The 23,323-nt window shown below is 42.3% G+C and overlaps 1 protein-coding gene across 2 annotated transcripts in view; it reads right to left on the bottom strand.

The window, feature by feature from the left end:
- Positions 1-22,728, bottom strand: part of LOC110498718 (calpain-15) — a 114,818-nt gene extending 92,090 nt beyond the window's left edge. The window contains exon 1 of one of the 2 annotated variants that reach the window (XM_036955590.1): positions 22,405-22,728. Coding sequence is in view for 1 of the 2 variants with exons in the window: in XM_036955589.1 (XP_036811484.1) it covers positions 16,931-17,112 (182 nt within the window). In the remaining variant the exon portion in view is untranslated. Of the gene's footprint in view, positions 1-16,930; positions 19,522-22,404 lie in introns of those variants that run through there. The other variant, XM_036955589.1, reaches the window with a different exon arrangement.
- Positions 22,729-23,323: the final 595 nt, after the last annotated feature.

The following is a 23,323-nucleotide window of genomic DNA, read 5'->3' as shown; positions in this document are numbered from 1 at the left end:
TCAGCTTTGACAGCTCTTTGGTCTTGGCCATAGTGGAGTTTGGAGTGTGACTGTTTGAGGTTGTGGACAGGTGTCTTTTATACTGATAACAAGTTCAAACAGGTGCCATTAATACAGGTAACGAGTGGAGGACAGAGAAGCCTCTTAAAGAAGAAGTTACAGGTCTGTGAGAGCCAGAAATCTTGCATGTTTGTAGGTGACCAAATACTTATTTTCCACCATAATTTGCAAATAAATTCATTAAAAATCATACAATGTGATTTTCTGATTTTTCTCATTTTGTCTGTCATAGTTGAAGTGTACCTATGATGAAAATTACAGGCCGCTCTCATCTTTTTAAGTGGGAGAACTTGCACAATTGGTGGCTGACTAAATACTTTGTCCCACTGTATACAGTACAAGTCAAAAGTTTGGACACACCTACTAATTCAGGGATTTTTGTTATTTTTGTAACTATTTTCTACATTATAGAATAATAGTGAAGACAAACTATGAAATTACACATATGGAATCATGTAGTAACCAAAAAAGTGTTAAACAAATCAAAATATATTTTACATTTGAGATTCTTCAAAGCAGTCATTCTTTACCTTGATGACAGCTTTGCACACACTTGGCATTCTCTCAACCAGATTCATGAGGTCGTCACCTGGAATGCATTTCAATTAACAGGTGTGCCTTTTTAAAGGTTCATTTGTGGAATTTCTTTCCTTCTTAATACGTTTGAGCCAATCAGTTGTGTTGTGACAAGTTAGAAATAGCCCTATTTGGTAAAAGACCAAGTCCATATTATGACAAGAACAGCTCAAATAAGCAAAGAGAAAGACATGAAGGTCAGCCAATACGTAACATTTCAAGAACTTTTAAAGTCTCTTCAAGTGCAGTCGCAAAAACCATCAAGCGCTATGATGACACTGGCTCTCTTGAGGAACGCCACAGGAATGGAAGACCCAGAGTTACCTCTGCTGCAGAGGATACGTTCATTAGAGTTACCAGCCTTAGAAATTGCAACCCAAATAAATGCTTCACAGAGTTCAAGTAACAGACACATCAACATCAACTGTTCTGAGGAGACTGTGAATCAGGCCTTCATGGTCGAATTGCTGCAAAGAAACCACTACTAAAGGACATAAATAATAAGAAGAGACTTGCTTGGGCCAAGAAACACAAGCAATGGACATTAGACCAGTGGAAATCTGTCCTTTGGTCTGATGAGTCCAAATGTGAGATTTTTGGTTCCATCCGCTGTGTCTTTGTGAGACGCAGTAGGTGAATGGATGATCTCCGCATGTGTGGTTCCCATCATGAGTCATGGAAGAGGAGGTGTGATATTGTGGGGGTGCGTTGCTGGTGACCCTGTCTGTGATTTATTTAGAATTCACGGCACACTTAACCAGCATGGCTACCACAGCATTCTGCAGCAATACGCCATCCCGTCTGGTTTGCGCTTAGTGGGACTATCATTTGTCTTTCAACAGAACAATGACCCAAAACACACTTCCAGGCTGTATAAGGGTTATTTAACCAAGGAGAGTGATGGAGTGTTGCATCAGATGACCTGTTCTCCACAATCACCTGACTTCAATCCAATTGAGATGGTTTGGGATGAGTTGGACGGCAGAATGAAGAAAAAGCAGCCAACAATTGCTCAGCACACAGTGGGGAGAACAAGTATTTGATACACTGCCGATGGGCTACAGGACAATAGGCAAGCAGCTTGGTGAGAAGGCAACAACTGTTGGCGCAATTATTAGAAAATGAAAGAAGTTCAAGATGACGGGTCAATCACCCTCTGTCTGGGGCTCCATGCAAGATCTCACCTCGTGGGGCATCAATGATCATGAGGAAGATGAGGGATCAGCCCAGAACTACACCGCAGGACCTGGTTAATGACCTGAAGAGAGCTGGGACCACAGTCTCAAAGAAAACCATGAGTAACACACTACGCTGTCATGGATTAAAATCCTGCAGCTCACGCAAGGTCCCCCTGCTCAAGCCAGCGCATGTCCAGGCCCGTCTGAAATTTGCCAATGACCATCTGGATGATCCAGAGGAGGAATGGGAGAAGGTCATGTGGTCTGATGAGACAAAAATAGAGCTTTCTGGTCTAAACTTCACTCGCTGTCTTTGGAGGAAGAAGAAGGATGAGTACAACCCTAAGAACACCATCCCAACAGTGAAGCATGGATGTGGAAACATCATTCTTTGGGGATGCTTTTCTACAAAAGGGGACAGGACGACTGCACCGTATTGAGGGAGGATGGATGGGGCCATGTATCGCAAGATCTTGGCCAACAACCTCCTTCTCTCAGTAAGAGCATTGAAGATGGGTCGTGGCTGGGTCTTCCAGCATGACAACGACCCAAAAACACACAGCCAGGGCAACTAAGGAGTGGTTCCGTAAGAAGCATCTCAACGTCCTGGAGTGACCTAGCCAGTATCCAGACCTGAACCCAATAGAACATCTGTGGAGGGAGCTGAAAGTCCATATTGCCCAGTGACAGCCCCGAAACCTGAAGGATCTGGAGAAGGTCTGTATGGAGCAGTGGTCCAAAATCCCTGCTGCAGTGTGTGCAAACCTGGCCAAGAACTACAGGAAACGTATGGTCTCTGTAATTGCAAACAAAGGTTTCTGTACCAAATATTAAAGTTCTGCTTTTCTCATGTATCAAATACTTATGTCATGCAATAAAATGCAAGTTAATTACTTAAAAATCATACGTGATTTTCTGGATTTTTGTCTCTCACAGTTGAAGTGTACCTATGATAAAAATTACAGACCTCTCTACATGCTTTGTAAGAAGGAAAGCCTGCAAAATAGGCAGTGTATCAAATACTTGTTCTCCCCACTGTATGTGGGAACTCCTTCAAGACTAATTCCTCATGAAGCTGGTTGAGAGAATGCCAAGTAGGTGTGTCTTAACTGGTACTGTATATATTTTTACTTTTAGTTTTTAACAGCGTTCCTCATTCCCTCCCTTCCACTCCCTGTCTATCAGAGAAGAGAGGATGAGTGAGGCAATGACTGACTCAGAGCATAGTAAAAGAAAGATGGGGACATAAAAGTACATTTACTCTACTTTACTCATCTGATTCTACAGCCAACACCAGTGATGGCAGACATCGCTCTACTACAGTATGATCAGAGGAATGAAGCTTCAGACAATGAGTACTTCAGTGATAGTAGACAAAACCTCAGGTGTGTCACACTGAACTTTGGTTACATGACAACAGAGGGCTTGGTGACATTGAGACGTTGGTCAGTAGTAAGAGACACTTGTTTTTGGGATAAGACACCTAAGCTTTTGTGACAATTTGACTAAGTGATAAAGACTAACGCTTTAAGAGTAAAAGAAGTGAAGACATTCACAAGAGTTTTTTTCTAGATATTAGACGTGAAAACACTCAAAACCACACAACTGACTGTGTGGTTAACTGAAGAAGACAGAAGTATCATGCACTTCATAATAATGTAATTTCTTCTGAAGAGGGCAATGTGGTAAGTGTCAAAACAAATAGGGCTGTGTGTGAACACCAGGTCATATGAGAGAATGAATAGCATTTCAAGGCCTAGACCTGTTTGTTTTCTTTGTCTAGGAGCACATAGCTGGATTTATTTCAGTATAACGCAACCCATGGCCTCTGGTGATATTAAACAGGCAAAACTCATCAGCTCTTGCCCCATATGCAGATGAATAAATAATACAACACTTTGTAAAAATGGCCTGTTTCCCAGTTCGGCTCAGCAGGCAACCTACTCCAAACATCTATTTAGTAGGCCTATAACCTAGTTCATACATTCAAAAAATGTCTTAAAACTTCTCTAGGCTTGGGGGCGCTATTTTCACGTCCGGATGGTAGATTTGGATAGACAAAAGTCTAACGTTTCTAAAACTGTTTGAATAATGTCTGTGAGTATAACAGAACTGATTTGGCAGGTGAAACCCCAAGCACATTCCATCCAGGGATTTTTTTTTTTAAGTCAATCTGTTTTCCATTGGTTTTCTATGGCCCGTTTTAATATAAATATGCTTGCAGTTCCTGAAAAAGTACGGCTGTCCAGAACGAGGGTCCAGCCTAGGGCTCTCTAATGTTTTGATTTTTTGTTTTCCTCCGGTATTGAACACAGTTTATCCAGTCTTAAATTTGATTATTTACATAAAAATACCCAAAGTTGTATTAGGAAAGTTGTTAGAAATGTTTGGATCAAGATTACAGGTAATTTATAAGATATTTTGTAGTCATGTTGCGCGAGTTGGAACCGGTGTTTTCTTCAATCAAACGTGCCAAATAAATTGACATTTTGGAGATATAACGACGGAATTAATCGAACAAAAGGACCATTTGCGATGTTTATGGGACATGTTGGAGTGCCAACAGAACAAGTTCTTCAAAGGTAAGGCATGAATTAAATAGTTATTTCTGACTTTTGTGTCGTGCCTGGCGGGATGAAATATGATTGTCTGTGGTTGTTTGATGGGGTGCTATCCTCAGATAATAGCATGGTTTGCTTTCGCTGTAAAGCCTTTTTGAAATCTGACACGGTGGCTAGATTAACAAGAAGTTCAGCTTTAATTTGGTGTATTGCACTAGTGAATGTATGAAAGTTAAATATTTCTAACAATTTAATTTGAATTTGGCTCTCTGCCATGTCACCGGATGTTGTCAAATCGATCCCGTTTACGGGATTTGAGCCATAAGAAGTTTTAATAAGAATGATAAACTACAAAGTTAATGGAGTCTATATTCATTCAATCATCATTTAAAGATCCAATATCAAATCAAACCTCAATTCAAAATTTGTTTGGAGTGCATTTAAAATAGCAACACACTTAAAACAATAAAAGACAAAAACACGGCAATAAAATAGATCAAATGTTATCAAAGAACATTAAACACAAAAGGTGTCATTGATTAAAGAACAAGCTAAAAAGGCTGGTTGACAAATGTGGCCGGTGATGCATGCTAAGCTTAATATTTCTTAGTGTTCCAGTATTCATCAATATTCATCCAGAAAGTGTGTTTTGCTGTCAGCCATGTCTGTGGACATGAAATACGGGACACGTCTCAGGAAACTAGGCATATGTCGCGGGTCACTACTTCACAGGAGAGCCGTTTCAACAAATATATATCAAAATGTGTTTTTTGGCAGAAATGCCTTCTCAAACGTGTGAACTTTCATGTGCCTGAAGCATGAGGACTTGCAGCAAGTGGTGAACTTCATCAACAACTATGCAGAGGATAATTGTATTAGCAGCCACCCAGGACACAAACACTTTGATAAAAAGCTGCTGACATCCCATGTGACAAAAGCAGCAGTGTGGCATCTTTTTAAGGAATCGATGCAACACTTTATGTAAAACATAAACACGTTTTGATTATTATTGTCACTAATTTTATTGATCTCAAATAAAATAAAAAAATATTTCCTGTTTTACAGCTTCGATGCTCTGGAGTGTTGTTGTCGCTAAGGAGCGTTGGGACTCAGTCGGGACCAGGTTTCAGCTGCTGCGCAACACTGACATCCTTCCTCCCACAGATGGTCTGCCTGGACAAACACCACCTGGACTAGATACAGCTAGACAAACTTATCTTTTTGAGAAGATCAGGGAGTTTTGCAACGATGAGGTTATGGAAATCACATGCCCTGCACCAAAGTCAAGGGCAGGACAGAAACAAAAATAGATTATTGTTCATGCGTGGTTCGGACGGACCAGTTCATCACTGGGGGAAGAGTTCCCAGTCATCAGCACTATCTGCAGTGCCTTGATTCAAATGTCTCTCCCCTAACAAATCAAATCACAATTTATTGGTAATACACATGGTTAGCAGATGTTATTGCTAGTGTAGAAAAATGCTTTGCTTCTAGATCCACCAGTGCAGCAGTATCTAACAGGTAATATCTGACAATTCCACAACAACTACCTTATACACACAATCTAGTAAAGGAATGGGATGAGAATATATAAGTATAAAATATATGGATGAGCAGTGACAGGGCGGCATAGGCAAGATGCAATAGATGATATAAAATACATAAGGGCCTCCCGGGTGGCGCAGTGGTTAAGGGCGCTGTACTGCAGCGCCAGCTGTGCCATCAGAGTCCCTGGGTTCGCGCCCAGGCTCTGTCGTAACCGGCCGCGACCGGGAGGTCCGTGGGGCGACGCACAATTGGCCTAGCGTCGTCCGGGTTAGGGAGGGCTTGGTCGGTAGGGATGTCCTTGTCTCATCGAGCACCAGCGACTCCTGTGGCGGGCCGGGCGCAGTGCGCACTAACCAAGGTTGTCGGGTGCACGGTGTAGCCTCCGACACATTGGTGCGGCTGGCTTCCGGGTTGGATGTGTGCTGTGTTAAGAAGCAGTGCGGCTGGTTGGGTTGTGTATCGGAGGACGCATGACATTCAACCTTCGTCTCTCCCGAGCCCGTACGGGAGTTGTAGCGATGAGACAAGATAGTAGCTACTACAACAATTGGATACCACGAAAAAGGGGTAAAAAAAAAAAAAAAAAGATAAAATACATATGAGATGAGTAATGCGAGATATGTAAACATTCTTAAAGTAGCATTATTAAAGTGACTAGTGTTCCATTTATTAAAGTAGCCTAACGATATCAAGTCTGCAGGTAGGCAGCCGTCTCTCTGTGCTAGTGGTGGCTGTTTAACAATCTGATGGCTGTTTTTCAATCTCTCGGTCCCAGCTTTGATGCACCTTGCCTTCTGGATGGAAGCGGGGTGAACAGGCAGTGGCTCAGGTGGTTATTGTCCTTGATTATCTTTTTTGCCTTCCTGTGACATTGGGTGCTGTAGGTGTCCTGGAGGGCAGGTAGTTTGCCACCGGCGATGCGTTGTGCAGACCTCACTACCCTCTGGAGGGCCCTGCAGTTGTGGGCGGTGCAGTTGCCGTAACAGGTGGTGATACAGCGCGACAGGATGCTCGCGATTGTGCACCTGTAAAAGTGTTTTCAGTGACAAGCCACATTTTTTTCAGCCTCCTGAGGTTGAAGAGGCGCTGTTGCGGCTTCTTCACCACACTGTCTGTGTCGTGGACCATTTCAGTTTGTCAGTTATGTGTACGTCGAGGAGCTTAAAACTTTCCACCTTCTCCACTAATGTTACGTCGAAGTGAATAAGGGGGGTGCTCCCTTTGCTGTTTCCTGAAGTCCACAGTGATCTCTTTTGTTTTGCGGACATTGAGTGAGAGGTTAACTCCCTCACCTCCTCCCAGTAGGCTGTCTCATCATTGTTGGTGAATGGGTCTAACACACACACACCATACGTTGCTGCTACTATATACAGTGCCTTGCGAAAGTATTCAGCCCCCTTGAACTTTGCGACCTTTTGCCACATTTCAGGCTTCAAACATAAAGATATAAAACTGTATTTTTTTGTGAAGAGTCAACAACAAGTGGGACAATCATGAAGTGGAACGACATTTATTGGATATTTCAAACTTTTTTAACAAATCAAAAACTGAAAAATTGGGCGTGCAAAATTATTCAGCCCCCTTAAGTTAATACTTTGTAGCGCCACCTTTTGCTGCGATTACAGCTGTAAGTCGCTTGGGGTATGTCTCTATCAGTTTTGCACATCGAGAGACTGAAATTTTTTCCCATTCGTCCTTGCAAAACAGCTCGAGCTCAATGAGGTTGGATGGAGAGCATTTGTGAACAGCAGTTTTCAGTTCTTTCCACAGATTCTCGATTGGATTCAGGTCTGGACTTTGACTTGGCCATTCTAACACCTGGATATGTTTATTTTTGAACCATTCCATTGTAGATTTTGCTTTCTGTTTTGGATCATTGTCTTTTTGGAAGACAAATCTCTGTCCCAGTCTCAGGTCTTTTGCAGACTCCATCAGGTTTTCTTCCAGAATGGTCCTGTATTTGGCTCCATCCATCTTCCCATCAATTTTAACCATCTTCCCTGTCCCTGCTGAAGAAAAGCAGGCCCAAACCATGATGCTGCCACCACCATGTTTGACAGTGGGGATGGTGTGTTCAGCTGTGTTGCTTTTACGCCAAACTTAACATTTTGCATTGTTGCCAAAAAGTTCAATTTTGGTTTCATCTGACCAGAGCACCTTCTTCCACATGTTTGGTGTGTCTCCCAGGTGGCTTGTGGCAAACTTTAAACGACACTTTTTATGGATATCTTTAAGAAATGGCTTTCTTCTTGCCACTCTTCCATAAAGGCCAGATTTGTGCAATATACGACTGATTGTTGTCCTATGGACAGAGTCTCCCACCTCAGCTGTAGATCTCTGCAGTTCATCCAGAGTGATCATGGGCCTCTTGGCTGCATCTCTGATCAGTCTTCTCCTTGTATGAGCTGAAAGTTTAGAGGGACAGCCAGGTCTTGGTAGATTTGCAGTGGTCTGAATATTCCTTCCGTTTCAATATTATCGCTTGCACAGTGCTCCTTGGGATGTTTAAAGCTTGGGAAATCTTTTTGTATCCAAATCCGGCTTTAAACTTCTTCACAACAGTATCTCGGACCTGCCTGGTGTGTTCCTTGTTCTTCATGATGCTCTCTGCGCTTTTAACGGACCTCTGAGGCTATCACAGTGCAGGTGCATTTATACGGAGACTTGATTACACACAGGTGGATTGTATTTATCATCATTAGTCATTTAGGTCAAGATTGGATCATTCAGAGATCCTCACTGAACTTCTGGAGAGAGTTTGCTGCACTGAAAGTAAAGGGGCTGAATAATTTTGCACGCCCAATTTTTCAGTTTTTGATTTGTTAAAAAAGTTTGAAATATCCAATAAATGTTGTTCCACTTCATGATTGTGTCCCACTTGTTGTTGATTCTTCACAAAAAAATACAGTTTTATATCTTTATGTTTGAAGCCTGAAATGTGGCAAAAGGTCGCAAAGTTCAAGGGGGCCGAATACTTTCGCAAGGCACTATATATATATATATATATATTTATTTTTTTATCCTGCTACTCAGCCACTTTACCCTTGATTGTATGCACAACAACCTCATCTATCACTGACATCTTTATTGTTATTGTACATAGTGTCAATATAAAGAAAATAATATACAGAATCTATTTCTAATATTTCTGATATGCAAGTAAACATTTGGCTGTACCGTTTACACCTTCTGTAGAGACCCATCCACTTGGCAAGATGTGGCTGGGGGTTATAGCGTTTCTTTCACATTACCTATCAATTTAGACCAGTCTGGGTAAGTGTCATCTAATATTCATAACATATTTATATCTGGACACTTTGTTTACCTGGAATTGTTCCTTATCGTAGGCTACTACTTTTACCACTTTTAGTCTTAATCTTTCCTACACTACTCACTGCTTAGCACATAGACTCACATGTGAATCCTTAAACAGATGGGCGGGGCTGGCTTAAGAGGGTGTGAACAATGCTGAATGGCTGTAGACAAAGAACAGCTCTCCAGTAGGTACCAACACCTTCAAAGCCCATTTTCTCAAAAGTGAGGTTACAAGTTTATTATCAACTTAAGGCAGAATTACTTTCCCGTTGTATGATACACAATTTTGTAGCTCTGTGTGTCTGCTTTTATCCAATGTAAAGAACACGTATGGCACTTCAAATAGCTCAGAGAAACGTAATTTTTTTTAATTATAGAACAAAAATAAAAAGTAGCCCGACTTAATAAATTGGTAAGATATATTATCGACGTAATACAGAGGAGACACAAACAACTCTGTAATAATAAACCCACAAGTACAATGTTCATCCTGCCAAAATATCTCCTGCCTGGGTCTGCTCTTGTTGCAATGGCAATTCCTCTGGAAACGTGGCTGTGTCTTGCTGTTCAACTGTCCATTGATGAGTGAATTTAACACAGTCATTGTAGTGAACATGATCATGTTACATGGACTTTAGTTGTATGAGTAAGGAGGACTGCTACTGCACGGCAAGCGATACCGGAGCACCAAGTCTAGGTCCAAAAGGCTCCTTAACAGCTTCTACCCCCAAGCCATAAGACTGAACAATTATTCAAATGGCCACCTGGTCTATTTACATAGACACCCTCCCCTTTTTACACTGCTGCTACTTGCTGTTTAGTATCTATGCACAGTCACTTTACAAATGACCTTGACTAACCTGTACCCACGCACATTGACTTGGTAGCGGTACCCTCTACATATAGCCTCTTTATTGTTACAGTGGCAAGAAAAAGTATGTGAACCCTTTGGACTTACCTGATCTCTGCATAAGTTAGTCATAACATTTGATCTGATCTACATCTGTCACAACAATAGACAAACAGTCTGATTAAACTAATAACACAAGTTATTGTATTTGTCTGTATTGAATACGTAATTTAAACATTCACAGTTTAGGTTGGAAAAAGTATGTGAACCCCTAGGCTAATGACTTCTCTAAAAGGTAATTGGAGTCAGGAGTCAGCTAACCTGGAGTCCAATCAATGAGACGAGATTGGAGATGTTGGTTAGAGCTGCCCTGCTCCATAAAAAACACTCACAAAATGTGAGTTTGCTTTTCACAAGAAGCATTGCCTGATGTGAACCATGCCTCGAACAAAAGAGATCTCAGAAGACCTAAGATTAAGAATTGTTGACTTGCATAAAGCTGGAAAGGGTTGCAACGACCCAAAACAGAAGTAAATCAACAACAGAATGGCTTGAACAGAAGAAAATATGCCTTCTGGAGTGGCCCAGTCAGTCCTGACCTCATCCCGATTGAGATGCTGTGGCATGACCTCAAGAGCGGTTCACACCAGACATCCTAGAATATTGTGGAACTGAAACAGTTTTGTAAAGAGGAATGGTCCAAAATTCCTCCTGACCGTTGTGCAGGTCTGATCTGCAACTACAGAAAACGTTGAGTTTATTGCTGCCAAAGGAGGGTCAACCTGTTATTACATCCAAGGGTTCACAAACTTTTTCCACCCTACACTGTGAATGTTTACACGGTGTGTTCAACAAAGACATGAAAACATATAATTGTTTGTGTGTTATTAGTTTAAACAGATTGTGTTTGTCTATTGTCGTGACCTAGATGAAGATTAGATTAAATTGTATTACCAATTTATGCAGAAATCCAGGTAATTCCGAAGGGTTCACATACAGTACACTGTACATGGCACGTCTCAGGCTGGACACATCGGCAGCCGGGACCTCTAGTCTCCACGAGTGTTGTTAACACCCCATGGTTCCCCTTATCCAACAGTCGGTGTAGAAACCAGCTCTCGGGTGTTCAGAGATAAAACACCTGGGTTCTTCTGACTGGCTGGTCTTCAGAGGTGCAAGGATAATTAGGAGTCTGAAACTAGGGTACTTGGTATAGTGCAAACACTAGATAGAACAGCAACCTTGCAGAGTAGCAAGGCCTGAGCTTCTTGCCGGATGAGAGTCTAGCTTTACGAGCTGGACGGGAATCTGTGACTTTTCGAAACACAACATTGTGTGTGAAAAAAAAGCGCCTGACCTCTGGCTGTACCCTCTGAATATTTCATGACCGGCGCTCATATTTGATGGGTGAATCTGTCAGTGGGGAAGACAGCTGCAGACGTTTGAATCTTTAAACAGAGGAAACTGTCTGACTGGGTTTCAGCAGATAAAGTGTTGCAGAGACAGAGAACCATGCAGGGACGGATGTGGCAATAAGCCCTGGCTTTCGGGAGAAAGAAGAGGTGGCAGGGGCGCAGGCATCGCGTGATGCTGCGCCGCTAATCTGATGTTTCTAACGGGTACTCGAGCCTCACAGGCACTGGCAGTGCTGACACAGCATGTCCTTCAACCAGGAAGGTGCTCCAGAATGGGGAGTAGCAAAACAGAGATTTATTCACAGCTATTACCCGCCTGAATTAAACAATTCTCGAAATGATCCGTTAGAATAATTTCCCCATAAAAAGTTTCCACTCTGCATTACCTTCTATCCAGCATTACTGGAGACAGAGTTGAATTGAGTAGTTGGAGAAGGATATTCTGAGAGTGGTGGCAGTTTGTATCTCTAACACAAACGGGGATAAGCAAACAGTAATTTATCTACGGGACATACAGTAAAAGTCCATATTATGGCAAGAACAGATCAAATCAAAGTGTATTTGTCACGGGCGCCGAATACAAAAGGTGTAGACCTGACAGTGAAATGCTTACTTACAGGCTCGAACCAACAGTGTAATTTCTAAGTTTTAAAAAAGGTATTAGGTGAACAATAGGTCAGTAAAGAAATAAAAACAACATTAAAGACAGTGAAAAATAACAGTAGCGAGGCTATATACAGTAGAGGCTACATACAGTAGAGAGGCTATATACAGTAGAGGCTATATACAGTAGAGAGGCTCAATACAATAGAGGCTATATACAGTAGAGAGGCTATATACAGTAGAGAGGCTATAACAGTAGCGAGGCTATATACAGGCACTGGTTAGTCGGGCTGATTGATTGAGGTACTTTAACCATATCTACATGATGTACATGTAGATATGGTTAAAGTGACTATGCATATATGATAAACAGAGACTAGCAGTAGCGTAAATTTAATTACCGGTTCAGGAGTCATGACTTGGGGGTAAAAACTGTTGAGAAGCCTTTTTGTCCAAAACTTTGCACTCCGGTACCTCTTGCCATGCGGTAGCAGAGAGAACAGTCTATGACTTGGGTGGCTGGGGTATTTGACAACTTTTATGGCCTTCCCCTGACACCGCCTAATATAGGCGGTCCTGGATTGCAGGCAGCTTAGCCCCATTGAATTACTGGGCCGTACACACTACCCTCTGTAGTGCCTTGCGGTCGGAGGCTGAGCAGTTGCCGTACCAGGCAGTGATGCAACCAATGCTCTCGATGTTGCAGCTGTAGAACCTTTTGAGGATCTGAGGACCCATGCCAAATATTTTTAGATCAAATAAGCAAAGAGAAACAACAGTCCATCATTACTTTAAGACATTTAGGTCAGTCAATACGTAACATTTCAAGAACTTTGAAAGTTTCTTAAAGTGCAGACGTAAAATCCAAGCGCTATGATGAAACTGGCTCTCATGAGGACCGTCACAGGAAAGGAAGACCCAGAGTTACCTCTGCTGTAGAGAACAAGTTCATTAAAGATACCAGCTGCAGAAAATGCAGCCCAAATAAATGCTTCACAGAGTTCAAGTAACAGACACATCTTAACATCAACTGTTCAGAAGAGACTGCGTGAATCAGTTCTTCATGGTTGAATTGCTGCAAAAAAACACTACTAAAGGACACCAATAAGAAAAAGAGACTTGCTTGGGCCAAGAAACACGAGCAATGGATATTAGACCGGTGGAGATCTGTCCTGTGTTGAGTCCAAATGTTTGATTTTTGCTCCAACCGCCGTGTCTTTGTGAGACGCAGAGTAGGTGAATGGATGATCTCTGCATGTGGAGGCTGTGTGGTGCTTTGCTGGTGACACGGTCTATGATTTACTTAGAAATCAAGGCACAATTAGTGGGACTATCATTTGTTTTTGAACAGGACAATGACCCAACACACCTCCAGGCTGTGTAAGGGCTATTTGACCTCCGCAATCACCCGACCTCAACCCAATTAAGATGGTTTGGGATGAGTTGGACCGCAGAGTGAAGGAAAAGCAGCCAAAAAGTGCTCAGCATATGTGGGAACTCCAAGACTGTTGGAAAAGCATTCCAGGTGAAGCTGGTTGAGAGAATGCTAAGAGTGTGCAAAGATGTTATCAAGGCAAATGGTGGCTACTTTGAAGAATATAAAATATAAAATACATTTAGAATTGTTTAACACTTTTTTTGGTTACTACATGATTCCATGTGTTATTTCATAGTTTTGATGTCATCAGTATTATTCTACAATGTAGAAAATAGTAAAAAATTAAGAAAAACCCTTGAATGAGTAGGTGTGTCCAAACTTTTGACTGGTACTGTATGTTATGATCTCCATGGAAAGAGGGAGGAAACTCCAAAATCATAATACAGATGGCGTTAATGAAAATATACCAACACTTCAGGTGTGTCAATCCACTTACAACAATGCATCACAAAACTGTGCATGCGTGCTAAATCCATTGTGATCACTTCAAGACCAGTGTCCCGACTTGGCCTGCCCAACACACAGGCAATAGACCTAATTGGGAAGATACACTGAAATAAGTCAAGACACAAACACAGACACAACGCATGTTAGCCAAATCCATGTGGATCAGTTTTAATCCAATTAGAGGGAGAACAGCCAATGGAATGGAGCCATGGTAAACGCTCACATCCATCATGCATGGACAAACACAGACGCCTGCAATAGGAAACAACCACGGACCAGCAGACAGGAACTTCAGGAGGGGCCGGGGGAATTGGCCATAAAGTCAGTACAGCATAGTTGAATTTATGGGAAAATAATGGGAAAAAGGCTAGCCCTGAGATTATGTGAAACTACCTTGAAAGATCAGCTTGGCATCAGGCTTTATTCCTAGATAACACACTTTAGCATTTCCTGGAACCATCACGAAAAGAGGGAAAACATTCTTCATACCTGATATAGGCTACAGGCAATGGTAAATGTTTACGTTTCGTTAGAGACCTGTTTCCATGACACTCACCTGTTTGTGTTAGAGATACAAACAGGAATATCTACGGGACGTACAGTACCAGTCAAAGGTTTGGACACACCTACTTATTCCAGGGGTTTTCTTTATCTGTATTATGTTCTGCATTGTAGAATAATAGTGAAGACATCACAACTGTGGAATAACACATGGAATCATGTAGTAACCAAAAAAGTGTTAAACAAATTAAAATATATTTTATATATTTGAGATTTTTCAAAATAGCAGTCCTTTGCCTTGATGACAGCTTTGCACACTCTTAGCATTCTCTCAACCAGCTTCATGAGGTAGTCACCTGGAATGCATTTCAATTACCAGGTGTGCCTTGTTCAAAGTTTATTAGTGGAATATATTTCCTTCTTAATGTGTTTGAGACAATCAGTTGTGCTGTGACAAGATAGGGGTGGTATACAGAAGATTGCCTATTTATATCAAATAAGGCTAAGAGAAACAACAGTCCATCATTACTTTAAGACATGAAGGACAGACCTAGCTAGTTTACATGTTTGGTTGCTTTCTTGAGCAAGCCTAAAACTGTGAAGTGAAGAAATACTGATTCACTACACAGACCCTTCCCAAGACCAATGAGTCACTGCTGGGAGAAGCTGAATTTTAAAAAAAGAATACACAAGGACAAGACATATTGCCAGTTTTCAGGGGCTGGGATAAACAGCCGGAGAAAGAGTTCCGTGTGGTGCAACAAGACACTAGGGCTATATTAAGGGAGTAAACCCTCACCATGAATCACCAAACCTAAGCTGAGCTCACAGCAGTCTGTTGTTTCTATATTTCATGCTCTGTCACGGCTCAGCTAGGCTTGCCTAACCTCGTTAGACTCATGCAGAATGTGTGTATGTGTGTGGGGTGAGAGTGTGTGTGAGAGTACGCTCAAAGCATCATTGCGCATCACTCCTAAAAGACGTGTCATTTGAGGATCTGCGTGTGAGTGCGTTGTGTGTGTGTGTGTGTAAGCAGACCCTCGCCGCTACCAAAAGCAGTGGTTGTACTTGTGGTGAGATGTGCATTCATGCATTTGTGTATTATGAGCTCAGCTGACTGAGGCTGGAGTCTGATTGGTGATGGAGACAGAGGCTTGTTGCTATGGGGATGCACATGAACACAGCAGAAGAGGGTCTCCCAAAACAATAAAGGAGTTCAGTGTATGATGATGCAAACCGATACTGACAGCACTTTCTATCATCACTCGTATAAAATAGGCCTACTAATAATAAAGACAGGCACTTCCTTCAGCCAAAGGCAGGCACAACCTACCTTATGCACAGTTCAATCAGAACCCTACAAGACCTCTCCAAGAGATTCTAAAGTTTGACTGTTAACTGAAGGGCAATTGCAAAGTATTGACAAGCACAGACAATAGTAGCAAGAGATGAGAGATAGAGGAGGCCCACGCTGAATAAACAATGGCATCCATTGTAAGGATATTTGATAGACTTTCTGAAACTCAATACCTAACAACTGGACTTGATGCCTGTAGTGACTCAGCAATAACCTCAATACACCGGAGGAGGAAGCCGATAGCAGCTCCACTGTTCTCCTTCCCGGAGAACTGACATACAAACCCATTTCACACCTAGACTCTGCCTTCTGTTAGCGGACAGCACATTGACGGGCATCAAACAACAGAGCCCAGTGTATCGCGTGCTCTCAAGCGAAGACGATGTCATGGAATCAAAAGTCTCCTGGTCTGGTCGCCCTCCAAAGGATTTGCCATGATACAAGCTCCCCAATCCACCCAGCGAGAGAGTTTGTGCCTGGGTCGCTCGTGCCTAGGTCACGCCATGGGTGCAATCAACTTGGTACACCAATCCAATTTGGCGCATAGAGCTGGAGGAGGTACTAACAGGTGGGATTGTCAGATGACAAATCCAGCACAAGTGGATTTTGGATATCAAAATATCAAAGCGGAACTATGTTTAGATCAAATTTGGAACCATACTTTTGATTTAATAATATTGTGTAAGATTTAATGATACTATAACATTGTCAGTGCATATAAAGCGATTTCATTGAAAAGGCTTGAATATGAAATAATAGTCCACAGTAAATTGTGTCTAAGGCAGCGGCAGGTGTCCGATTTAAAGTGGATCTGAGAGCTCTGAGAATTGCCACACTAAAAATGTCAAAACACCCTTAGAATATGACTCAAATAAAACACACATCACAATATTGCGATCTGCACAACAAAGCCATCTGTCCTTTATGCTTGCTCTAACTACCCCCAGTGACATCCATCCCTGTGTAATACAACCCCTAGTGTTGCAGAGCATGGCCCATTTCTCTGCTTGCTGGCCATCAACAGGCCTGACCAGTCTGGCCCTGTCGCCCAGGTGCAGTGGACTGAAGTGTTGGCTCTTACCTGCGCTCTCTGTATGGATGTGGTGGCTGCTGCTGCTGGCGCGTAATGAAGGTGGTGCCCCACACCGGGCTACTGTGGCTGTTCCTAAGCCAGCCCATAGGAGGCGACGACGGGTACGGGGTGCTCCGGAACCCGTGGTCCGACTCGGTCTCTGCGGTGAGAGAGGAGGCAGAACTCCCCATCACCACAGCGACACAACTTTTTCAGTCTACTGGGGTTCTCGCCCTTTGAACCCGCAAAGTGTGTGGGACAGGGAGTAGAGGAGTGACAGTGCCTTATGTCTCAGTCTCAGGATTACAGTTTAAGGGTGGGGATAAAGGTAGTCTAGGCCCGATGAAAACCCTGCTCATGTGTTCTTAGTCCTGCCAAACTTCCAACTGGCACGATTCGAAACAACCCCTATTTTTAAAAAAGGGACAGATTTCATCCTGTTAAGTGACTCCAAATGTGCTTGAAGATGGCTATATCCAAAAATATCGAATGGAAAAGGCAATAACGAGGATATCAGGAGTAATCAAAAAAACAAGTGGAATACGACAAAGTCTCAAAGTCCAGATCGAGGTGGATTTCCCACAGCGAGCAGGAAGTCGTGTTCAATCAAAACTGTAATTGGTTGCCCCGAGCACTGATTCCAATGTGGCACTGAGTCTGCGGGAAAATAACTCACATACTCCTCTCTTCTCTGAAGTGGGTACTAATTCTCTCTGTCATAGCCTTCTTAACTAACTATGTGGGCCTTGTTGCCTGCAGTGTTCCTTCGTGGCATGTGCAGTCTCATACCTGGTCCAGCATGCTTGAATCCTGTGTCACGCATGGACACAGGCAGTGGAAGAGGCACACACAGAGATGACGTAGTCCTCCGTCAATCAACATCTCTGAGATAATATGGCACAGTTCAGGCACTCGACTGTTTTTGTTGTGGTTGACAAAACAGGAATAAAAAAACATAACCGAATGGGAACTGAAAAATGACTGGCAGATGTCTGGGGCGTTTCTTTTTTAGCACTTGAGCCAGAATGAGTTTGTCAAATTCAAACCAAACCATGACATGGGTAACAACCTACATTTTTTTTGCTATTTTCAAATACTTTCCTACTTTTAATATGGCTTTAAATAAGCTTTTAACTCAACACATATCTGAATACACTAAAGTAAAAAACGAATTTAGTTTTTTACTGTAATGTTTATCTGAGAAGCAGTCTCAGAATGTGAGTGATTCTGTGTGCAGGCACTGCTGCCACACTGACTGAAGCTCTGAATGAATATCCAAGGTTCATCCTTCAAATGTTGACACTTGCCTTTAGCTGCTACAGCAGAACACTCGAACCACCATTTCTTTGTGGCTGACAAGTCGCACTATTCACAACTGACAACTCTGATTGAGGCAATGTCCCGAATAGCAAGCTACTTGAACATTAAAACAAACATGAACTTTGAAATCGAACACAACCCAAAGACAACGTGTGTGCGCATAGAGCGCAGTGTAGAACACGAACGGGCCACAATGGAAATTGGAATAGGCTACTGCTCCCAATCCCAACGGACAGAGAAGTTCTAACACATATTCGACAAGTGCAACCTTTTTAGCAGACTGTCCCCTAATGGTATGCAGTCCTTTGCCGGTGCGGCCCTGTTACAACACGGGAGATGTCGGGTAGCCTATTCGGAGCTTCACTTCAGTCTGATGATCCCGTTGATGATACGGCCGGTCTGGTGGTTCATCTGTGGGTACAGTAGGCTGTACGTGTGCCAACCTGTCATAGCGAGTCGGTATGCCAGGGGGAACTACGATGGTGCATTCCGGGTGAGGAGTCCAACGGAGGCGTGAAGTCTAATTATATACACATGCATGTTTTATTCCAAAGAAGACAACAACACGCGAAATTATTACTTCACTTATATTATTTCAATCTCCCTTATTATCGACATAAAAAAGCTCAAGTCTCTACAATAGGGACGGGTAGCCTCTAACTATCAGACGAGCCGCGCCAATATTGATAATGACACAGATTTTGTTCATGCCAATACAGCCTTGCTCATTAAAATGTGTAGCGAACTACAATGTGGTAAAGCTTTGCCTACAAATGCGTGCAGTAACATTTAACAATGTATCGAATTACCGTCGGTGCCAGAGCTGCAAAACGGGCGAGTTCAGAGTAAACCATGCAGGCTACAACTGTAGAAATCTGCCAGTTTCCAGTGACTAACTCAGGAGCTGACTAAATGGTATTGATGGAAGGGACTGAGCCGAAATAACAGGCTATTAAAAACGTGAAATTTGAACTAAACAGTCTCATCCAGAATGGAGACGCAAATTCCACTCTCTTCCTCCCGGTCCATTCTCGTGAGCTCATCTCATAATTCCGGTGTTTTATGACGCTGATCCTCGTTGACTTCTATGAGACATCCTCGTTTCGGCCCCGTTGTCGCTTCAGAAATAAATGACTACCCATACTGCAATGCTCTATCCTGGGCCCACAGTATGTATTTGCACCGGGGGCTGTTTTCCATTATATGCATATATTTTTCCCCATGGGGTTTAATTCTCCCTCTCTGATGAATGCAGTGGAGGCAGATGCAATCTCTGCCTAAAGGAGGATTACAGCTAGTCAGCAGCGCGCATGCGCACTGGCATGTTGGTCAGAGAACGCGAAGGGCTGCATTCAAGAGATCAAAACGGATAAAAACGATACAAATACTGTAGCCTATTTGTATTGTTCTAAATAAATTGCAGTAGGCTAGGCTACTCATGACTGGCGGTCTGCCCAACGCATCACCGGCGGCACACTGCCTGCCCTGAAGGACATCGAATCCCTGTGCTGAAAAGGTAAAAATCTGTCGTTCTGCCCCTGAACAAGGCAGTTAACCCACTGTTCCTAGGCTGTCATTGTAAATAATAATTTGTTCATAACTGACTGGCCTAGTTAAATAAATGAAAACAACAAAAAAAATACAGCACCTGATGTCACAGGAAGGCCAAATGATCATCAAGGACATCAACCGCCATGGCATGTTCACTCCGCTATCATCCAGAAGACGAGGTCAGTACAGGTGCATCAAAGCTGGGACAGGAAGACTGAAGAACAGCTTCTATCACAAGGCCGTCAGACTGTTAAATAGGCATCACTAACTGGCTTCTGCCCTGAACTTAGTCACTGTCACTAGCCGGCTTCGACCCGGTTACTCAACCCTGCAACTTAGAGGCTGCCGCCCTATGTACATGGAATCACTGGTCACTTTAATAATGTTTACACACAGTTTCTCATGTCATATGTATATACTATGTGTTATTCAAATATTGCTGTATATTCTACGTATTCTACAGATATACTAAATATTCGATCCACATACTGTCCATAAAGTCATAAAGTCTATGCATCACATACCAGTCCAAAGATTGGACACACTTACTCATTCAAGGTTTTTTTCTACATTTTGACTATTTTGACTATTTTCTACATTGTACAATAATAGTGAAGACAAACTATGAATTAACACATATGGAATCGTGTATAAGAAAAAAACACAACTGCTTGGCTCAAACGCATTAAGAAGGAAAGAAATTCCACTAATGAACTTTTAGCAAGGCAGACCTGTTAATTTAAATGCATTCCAGGTGACTACCTCATGAAGCTGGTTGGGAGAATGCAAAGAGTGTGCAAAGCTGTCAAGGCAAAGGGTGGCTACTTTGAAGAATCTAAAATATTTTGATTTGTTCAACACTTTTTTTTTCTACAATGTAGAAAATAGTACAAATAAATAAAAACCCTTGAATGAGTAGGTCCAAACTTTTGACTGGTACTGTATATATACATATTTTTTTCTTCTTCATAGTTTCAAATCAAATCTTATTGGTCACATACACATATTTAGCAGATGTTATTGCGGGTGTAGTGAAATGCTTATCTATCAATATCTATCAATTCACAACAATACTCAGTAATCTAAAAGTAAAATAATGGAATTAAGCAATATATAATATTTGGACGAGCAATGTTGGAGTCTGGGGTATAAATAAGTAAATAAATATATTATATATACACACACACATACATACATACATATACATATATATATATATACATACATACATACTATATATATATATATATACACTCTCTGGACTCCGACATTGCTCATCCTAATATTATATTTTTGGTTTAATAGAACAGGGAGTGGTGACTCGGCTTGCCCATAATTGTCTGATGCTTACAGTAATTATCTCTCTCTGTGTGCGTGGGCCTCTGTGGAAGACCTATTCCTGTTGCCACGTATTGAAAGAAGAACCCAAACTGGTCCGACTTGTCAAATACTGGGTCATTTACATTGCAAAGCCCTACTGTATGAAAATGTAAAACATGATACTGACATTTGTGTCGATCAAAAGCTATAGCCTACACAACACACTTCCCCAATGGCACAAAGATAAACTCTTTCTCTATCTACCCCCCACTGCTCCCCACCCCCCACACACACACACAGCATGATCCCCCCCCCCCACACACACACAGCATGATCTCCCCCCCCCCCCCCCCCCCCACCCCCCCACACACACACACACACACAGCATGATCTCCCCCCCCCCCACCCCCACCCCCACACACACACAGTACTGTAACCCTTTGTTACAATGCACCTGTTCCTGTAGACACCTGTCAGTGAGGCAGACCAGCTGGGTCTCAGACAGAGACAGACAGAGAGAGAGTGTGCATTTGAGAGCGTCAGTGCCAGCAAGAGATTTAGTTCATTCAGTAGTCAAACGAAAGCACAATCTGTCTCCACCCAGTGAGGCAAATGGCATAAATATGATTTACATTTAGGTTGCCAGCATGGAAAGTTGTCCTGACTGTGAAGTATAACACAAGCTTTGACATAAGAGTGGTTTTAATCCTCATCTCCCAAGCACACAACCAGAAAGCTGCATTCAGTAGACAAAGTATTATGGCTACGACAGTGCAGTCTTTAAACATCAGTTTAAAAGTGCAAGACGCATACACATTGGGAAAGCATTACAGTCATTTATTTGACAACGTTTCTTCCATAGGCCATGTCACATTTTATTTCCATTTAGCGTTTAGGAATGAAGTACAGGCTAGTCTATTCTACTCCTCTCTATGGCATGCTAGACTAGCCATACAGAGCAGGCAGACAGACAGTCGAACCAGATCCTATGTTGCTCACAGCCATGAGGGAAAAGCTAGAGAGCAATGGCTAGTTCACCTGTCATCATGTTCCTACCGCGGCCAAATAAAATAACTCGCAACAAAGTTCCACAAGAAAGCAGCACGAGTTTGTCAGTTTGCCTACAATGTAGCAGCAAGAAATCCCATACTGGGATGACGCGGGACAGCGGGAGACAAGGAAGCCGGGGGACAATTGTAAACAAAGACAACCGTATACCGCGAATATATATGGACATAATCGATATTGTCACAGGCTTTCTGTTTCTGATTATACGTCGAAAGGATTCTTACCTCAAAACACGTAGCTGGTGATGTGAGGTTGACGACAAGCTGGTCCTTTCTTGATTTTCGAACGTGTTTACTTTTCTGTATGAGCCAAATGAGAAGTTATCTCAGAAATGGCACTTTGACGAGCGTCAGCTGCCGAAGACAGTACACTGTTCAATATTACCTTCTCACTCCAGTGCATCCTTGAGCTATTTGTTTTACTAGCTCTCATTTATCATTCATTGAGTTAGGTTAGGTGCTGAATACAGTCACCATGTAGCCTACGTTACATCAAACACCCCAGGAAGGGAATCTCCAAGGGGCCAAAGCAAGTTCAGTATGCGTATAATTCCTTCGGGAATATGGCCATTAGAACTACGTTTCCCACGGTGCACTGTAAATCTATTGTAATTGTTTTACACAACTGCTATCAGTTGAAATTGACAACCTTTTATTAACAAACATAAATAGCACTGTATATTTTCTGAAGTTGTTTATTAAAGACAAATAAATCAATTTATACATCAAAAATATGTTTTTCTATTATTGTATTACATTGTGCATACTGATATGCTAGGTAAAGCCCCGCCTTATCTCAGCTCACTGGTCACCATAGCAGCACCCACTCATAGCACGCGCTCCAGCAGGTATATCTATCTCACTGGTCACCCCCAAAGCCAATTCCTCCTTTGGTCGTCTTTCCTTCCAGTTCTCTGCTGCCAATGACTGGAAGGAACTGCAAAAAATCTCTGAAGCTGGAGACTCATATCTCCCTCACTAACTTTAAGCACCAGCTGTCAGAGCAGCTCACAGATCACTGCACCTGTACATAGCCCATCTGTAAAGAGCCCATCAATCTACCTACCTCATCCCCATACAGTATGTATTTATTTATTTTGCTCATTTGCACCCCAGTATCTCTACTTGCCCATTCATCTTCTGC

Source organism: Oncorhynchus mykiss, chromosome 20, assembly GCF_013265735.2.
Source record: "Oncorhynchus mykiss isolate Arlee chromosome 20, USDA_OmykA_1.1, whole genome shotgun sequence".
Lineage (NCBI taxonomy): Eukaryota > Metazoa > Chordata > Actinopteri > Salmoniformes > Salmonidae > Oncorhynchus > Oncorhynchus mykiss.
Note: the sequence above shows the minus strand (reverse complement) of the source record. Positions and strands in the feature narration are given on the sequence as shown.